Here is a 6,486-nt window from a genome sequence, read left to right on the forward strand (position 1 = left end):
ACTATTAAGATATATTATAATTTTACGCGGACTCGAATTTGAATCATATTAATTTATCAACACTAATATTTAACAAGATATAGTATACAGATTCAACATGAATAAATAAAAATCTATTATATAAATCTTTATGTGAAAGTAGAATTATATAGGAGATGGCTTAGTGTACCTACCGGATTATCAACTTCAGAATAATGAAATAATAGCACAGTTGATAATAGTGTATGAGTAATTAAGCTTGTAATAAATTTATAATAGATAATATTTGTAATTAAATTTAGATTTTATTTAAAAATAAATAAATAATAATAATGATAATAAAAAAAAATAAATAAATAAAAAAATAAATATTTTGATGATTAATTGCTTAAAATGATGAGAACTATTTATATATTCTACGAAGTAAATTTATCAGACTTACATCAGTTACGATAAAAGTGTAGATACTAATTAATCTTAAATAAATTAATACTTAGTTAATCGTAATAAGTTTGTATTTAGTTAATCCAACACTGGGAATAGTGAAGGTTGTGTTTTCTATGTTCGTATGAAGGCATTGTTGGGCTTGGCCAACCTTGACAGGGCAACTGCATTCAGAGGTGACCGATCATAGAAGTTTGTTATATCGTTTAGGAAACCTATATTCACAAATTCACTTAGAAAGATTCGTAGTAATCTCTCTTGCAATTAGAGACGGGTATTTTATTAAATAGAAATTAGCGTAAGGGTTTATAAAACTAAAACTTATAGTTTTCCATTATAGAAATTAGTATAAGAAACTTAGACTTCCCAATTTCTTAGAACTTAAATCAGCGCAATTGAACGTAGAGCTACAAATATTACATTTTAGTTGTAGAGCCATATAGGTTTGTGCTTGTTTTATGTTGTTTGCGCTTAGACAAGAGATGGGGGATTATTTTATAAGGTGGAGAGTTTTGAAGACCAGAAGGATGCTTGGATTTTCGAGGACGAAAATAATATATGGTGGGGAGAATGGAAAGACCCTTGAGCTCGTCAACGCCATTAGACTAGTCAAGAGACGTCTTAGCCGTTAATAACTCGATTAAGTTAACACGAACGTTAATTAATATGAATTAATCTAACAACGATCTAGACACGAAAGGAGTACCGTTGAATAGGTCTCGAAAAGTTGTGTGGAATGGACTACTCGAACGTGTCATTTGGATACCAGATGAAGAAGAAGCAATCATCAGATTGATTTGAAGGGAAAAATAGTCTTTTCACAATTTGACCGACCTGAGCTCCCCGCGAAGCAAGTGGGTGAATTAGTGTTATCCTTGGTCTTATCTTCACCCGATCGAGAAGATAACTCTCGCTTATCTTTATTTTCTCTTCGTCCTTCTTTTTCTTTCTTCCATATTCGTTATTATCTCTTCTTCTCTTTCTTTCTTCTGTTAATTCTCTTCTATGAGAGATTGTGAGATCAAGAAGAGGCTGTGTGATCGGTAGGAAGTGTGAGAAGATCGTGGAGTAGTTGATGGTGGTGGTGTTCGATTAGATTTTGAAGAAGATTAAAAGATAGATGAATCAGAGAGAAGCATAACTAGGGTTTGTAGTTAGACTTTGAGTTCGAAGTAAATTAGTTGGGTTGAAGAGTTGTTAGTAGATGAAGGACGAATGGGTTATTGTTTAATTGATGTTTTGAAGTGGTTCTGATGATGAATTGAAGAATTTAGGGTTTTGAGATTGATGTTGACTGCATGTTAAAATTGATAAGTGATTCGGATTGTTGTTGATGTGATATGGGTTTGGTTGAATTAAGGGGTTGAGTGGATGTTATGAACTCGAATTGGGGAGTGAGAATCGATCCAGGGTTCATCTGAGGGTTGATGGTGATGATGGAAACTTAGGTTTTTATATGAGATTGAGAAGAGAAGACTAATATCAGAGTATAATTGATGATGAATTGTTGCTTCAAGGGATGTTTCAAACTCAGGGGAGATGGGAATTGGTTTTCAGCATCATTGAGTGGTGGAACATCAATTCAGGGAAGACTATTGTTGGGTAAGTCTATGTGTTGCTTAATTTCACAGTTTGAAGTTGAATTGTTTTGCTTGTATGTGTTGAATAGATTCAGTTGGTTGAATGGGTTATACAAATAAGAATAAAAGCTAAATTTATGATTATGATGAAGTGATGATTGTGTTACTGAGACTGCAGATGCTAGCCCATAGCAGATGGTTGTCGGTAATTGTAGCTGAGATACATAGTGTTAGAAAGAATCTGGTATGGAATTGAAATGAGCAATTCAGTGGTGAGGATATGGATACTGTGTGGGTTTGTGTTGGTGGTTGGAGACAGTGATGTACTTGTGAATTCTAAGTTATAAGTGTTATATAGAGACTTGAATGTTGTCAATGATCTGAGTTATAGATGTTAGAATTATTTTAGTGGTACAGATGAATGTGAAATTGAATTGTGGTTGAAGTTTATGTTGTATTGGATGTTAAGAAGATGGTGTTCTAAGTTGATTGCATGAGGTGATGTTTTGTTTGCAGTTTATGAGAATACTGAATCTGAATCAGTTTGTAATGGATTGGTTGTGATTATGGTGGCAGACTCGAATTGTATTTAACAAAAGATGAGGGTATGACTTCTAAAGTTGTAATTGAGTTTAGTGGTGACTTTGTAGAGTGACTGGAACTGAATTGAGATGTTGCAGGAGGTATGGTCGTATGGCTGAAGTTGTAGAAGAGGTAGAATTGGTACTGTGTTGGTATATATGAAATTGTGTTGTGTGTTGAGTTGGGAGAGCATAAATTATATAGGATTGATGTGTAGAATCATAACTAGATAGTCTCTTTGAAAGCCTGCTGCTACTGCAATTGCAGGTAAACTTAGTTTTCATTTGTAATTGAAATTCAAAGTTTTATGATTGAATGTTTATAAGAATTAGAACTGAAGTGAAACTGAAACTGGAGTTGTTAGTTAGCCTTAGTCATCCTAGTCAGTTCAGCTGACTCACCTGAATGTTTTAGTCTGATTGAGTTGAAACAGTTAGACTCAGTTTTTTACTCGTTAACTAGACCTGACCTGACCCGACTCTGTGAATCTTGACGGGGTTGAATCCTTTGACTTCTTTGAACATTCTTGACTTTGACTTGTAGACTAGACTTTATCTTGACCTTGACTAGATGTTGACTGTTAGTTGACCTGTAACCGTCAGTTTGACCGTCAGTAACTGTTAGTTGACTCCTGGACTGGACCTTAGTTAATGGGCTTGTTTAGTTAACGTCGGCTTATAGATTTTCCTAAAGAATATCAATTGGACCCTTAAGGTCCGATTTAGCCTTTGGTTCTTTATACATAGATGTATATCTTCCTAAGACTTTTCAAATTGATTATGGAACCAACCCAATTTAATTAGTAAATGTTCTTAGAACCATTAGATAAACTTGTATGAGCCTTGTATGATTCTTTTGGATAAATTCTTAGAGTGCTTGTGTGATTAACAATTAATCTATTTAACAACGATCGATTCAAAGGATGAACCAGTGGATCGTGGATCTAGAGGTAGGTGTGGCTTGTCATCAAAAAAGGTGGGAATACTTTTAACTCTTTTGAAACCATTGTTGTTTCTTTTACAAAATTTTATGTTTATAAACTCATACATTGTATGTCATGCATTCCATGCTTTATATAAACTGTATTATGATAATTCTGTCGATTCTTTGAATCTTTCCATGAAATGGAAAGGACTTGTATGGTATGTCATTATGAATTGTTATGGGAAATGAGAATTTCCACACGTGGTATATAGGGTACGCTCCTTCACATTTATATCTACATGAATTCAGTGTTTATGCTTATATCGGTCGACAGTTTGTGAGTTAGGAAACATCGACATCCATATGTACGATTAGGTGTGGATTTGCGAGTTCGGAATTGCATAACCATATTATACATTGTTTGACGAAGGAGTTTGTCCATATACATGTTTGTGCATTCCAGTGACTTAGTCACTGATGTTTGGGAAAACATTAGTTGTTTTCCAAATCTTGCTCATGATTTCTTTAAAGTTAAAAGTTATTCTTATTGGGCACTCTGTGCTCACCCTTTTCCACTTTCAGTTTCAAAGACAGATCAGAGTTGCGCAGCGAAAGCTTCGAGGAGTTGACTCCGTTAATTAGTTAAATATTGCTATGTTTATTATGTTGTAAATTTTATTTGCAAACCAAATGACTATTGTACATGTATCATTTGAAAGGAGTTCTTGTATATATATATTCCTGAGCGGGGTTAGTTTTGGGTTAAGTTTTGTAGCAGATTTCTTAATTGAATGTTTAAGTAAATGATTTAGATTCTTAGTGCCTCTTTATTTAGTTAATCTTTTAGATCAGTCAGCTGCTAGCTTTGGGGGCGCTACAGGGCTATACAGTTAAGTTTGTATGCGGCCACTAAGATCGTGACACGTGCTCCGCAGAATATTGGTATTCACAGTTTGCCCATTTTTTTTTTCATATTCTACCGTTTGGTAGAATTGGAAGAAAACTTCGGTTACGCCGCCATTTTTGCGGGTACCGATTGAGTGGTCCCTATGTATCCTTTCATGCAATAACTTCCCCTTGAATTTCGGGACATCCAAATTTTTGGATTCTCCAGCCGCCTATAAGATGAGAATAAAGAGAAGGAATTTTCATTAACTCATTTTCCCTTCCTCGAACTGTCGCTCTCCATCCCTTTCTCAGAGATTTTTTCTCCTGCTGCTAACTGCTCCATTTTTTCTTTTGCTCATTCGAAGTTCTGATCAGCGTCTGATTGTACAAGTAAGTGGTTCTTACTCGTTGTTGTTGCTTTCATTCTTCTTTATGCTTAGTTCTGCATCTCCTCTTTCGATTGCTGGATGTTGTTGTGGTGCTTGTATGTAAGAATTATAATTCTTTTTTTGCCCATTCTCGTTGTATGGGGGCTTGGGTTTCATCCTATTTTTCATTTTGTTGATGATATTGCCATGGTTGTTCATCGTCTGTAACTCCGATCATGTGATGAATGACCCTTGATTTTGCCCCGTGATGAGTTTAAACTCTTCCTTTTGGTTGGTTTAATAAAACCCATGCCCAAAGTATGCTGATTTTTTCCCCTGATCTGTTTTTGTAATGGACTGTGGTTTTTTGTCCGCCATTGTTGATTGGGATGTTTCTCCCGTTGGTGTTAGGAACCATTGGTCTTCCGAAGAAGCCCGTGGATAAGGAGCGAAGGCCCTCTTCGTCTACGAACTTACCTCCGAGAATGGATCATCCTGGTGCTACGCCATCTCCATCATCTGAGGATACTGAGGTATCTGTGAGTACTGAGATGACTATGGTGTCTGAGGCTGTTGTGGTCGCAGAGGTAGAAGAAGTTGTTGTTGGGGATCTTCCACCTCCTCCGCCTTATTATGAGCTGCAAAGGCTGTCACTTCGTGACAACGATGGCTACTCCCATCTGACCTTAATTGAGATTACCGAATCTTCTTATCTTGATCACGGTAAATGTTGGGCGTATACTCCCTTTCTTATGACTGATCCATGGTTTTTAGGCTCTGCTACCGCGGACCCCAGCGTTCCTCGTACTGCCTTTTCTTTGCCTATGAAACGTGACGGGCACCAGCCTTGGTTTTCCAACCCTACCACTTCTCACGAGGTAACCTTCGTTTTTCTTTGAAGGTTGGTAGCTTCAAATATATTTGCTTTAATATCTTTGTTTTGATATTCTGATGGCTTTCTTTTGTAGTCTTCCCCTGCTTCGTCTGCTGGGACTGCTCCGTGATATATTGCTAAGACTGTCCCTAGCTATACTAGTAATTCAGTAAAGAAGAGAAGGGTTTCACCTGGTGTGCTTGATTCGTCTTCTGCTGGAGATTATGTAGTTAGAGCGTTTTCTCCGGTGGCGACACAATATGGTGGTGATTTCTGGCGTATTCTCCGGTATTTATGTGATTCTTCGGTTGTTAGGGAAAAGCCGGCAAAGCTTTTGGCGATCTTCGTAACTGATGGCGCATCCTCCTTCTCTTGAGGTACTCTGGGTAGATTTTCCCCCTTTGCTGGGTTTGGCAATCTTCGTAATTGTCTCTGGTTTGCTGACAGCGTGTATATTTTTATCAGCAATAGTCTTCATTCTGGTTCCTGGCTTATCGCACTCAGTCATGTATTAATCCAAAGGCCGTTTCCTTCATTATTGCTCTCTGAATCACGCGATCGAGTTTGAGCCACCAGTTTTCTTCATTTGCTTTCCTGTTCTGTATTTGCACGGGTTCGATTCTTGAATAACCTTCGTTTCTGAGATTAATAGGTTCCTTTTGGCATAAAGTATACTTTTACCTAAGTTGTATAGGGTTAAGCGTGCTGGCCCCTGGCATTTTGCCTGAGCATACTTGTCACGTTGTTCTCTCATTTATCTCCTTAGTGCTGCTTCTATTGCTAAGATATCTTCGTTGGAGGACGATCTGAGGAAAACTCAGAGATCCCTAGAAGCTTGCTTGTTGTC

The 6,486-nt window shown here is 36.9% G+C and overlaps 1 protein-coding gene across 3 annotated transcripts; it reads left to right on the forward strand.

Annotated features, from left to right (window-relative positions):
- Nucleotides 1-1,302: 1,302 nt before the first annotated feature.
- LOC113318637 lies at nt 1,303-5,793 on the forward strand. 3 transcript variants are annotated; one of them, XM_026566831.1, is made up of 3 exons: nt 1,322-2,852; nt 5,177-5,643; nt 5,734-5,793. In XM_026566831.1, the coding sequence occupies exons 2-3, from the start codon at nt 5,251-5,253 to the stop codon at nt 5,767-5,769; spliced, it is 429 nt and encodes a 142-aa protein (XP_026422616.1). In that variant the 5' UTR covers nt 1,322-2,852; nt 5,177-5,250; the 3' UTR covers nt 5,770-5,793. The 3 variants fall into 3 exon arrangements, 1 of the variants encoding a protein (XP_026422616.1); XR_003344724.1 differs by lacking the exons at nt 5,177-5,643; nt 5,734-5,793 and adding an exon at nt 4,092-4,275 and having other exon boundaries at nt 1,303-2,852; XR_003344726.1 differs by lacking the exons at nt 5,177-5,643; nt 5,734-5,793 and adding an exon at nt 4,092-4,144 and having other exon boundaries at nt 1,303-2,025.
- The last annotated feature ends 693 nt before the right edge of the window (nt 5,794-6,486 follow it).

This window comes from Papaver somniferum, chromosome 10 (genome assembly GCF_003573695.1).
Source record: "Papaver somniferum cultivar HN1 chromosome 10, ASM357369v1, whole genome shotgun sequence".
Classification (NCBI taxonomy): Eukaryota; Viridiplantae; Streptophyta; class Magnoliopsida; order Ranunculales; family Papaveraceae; genus Papaver; species Papaver somniferum.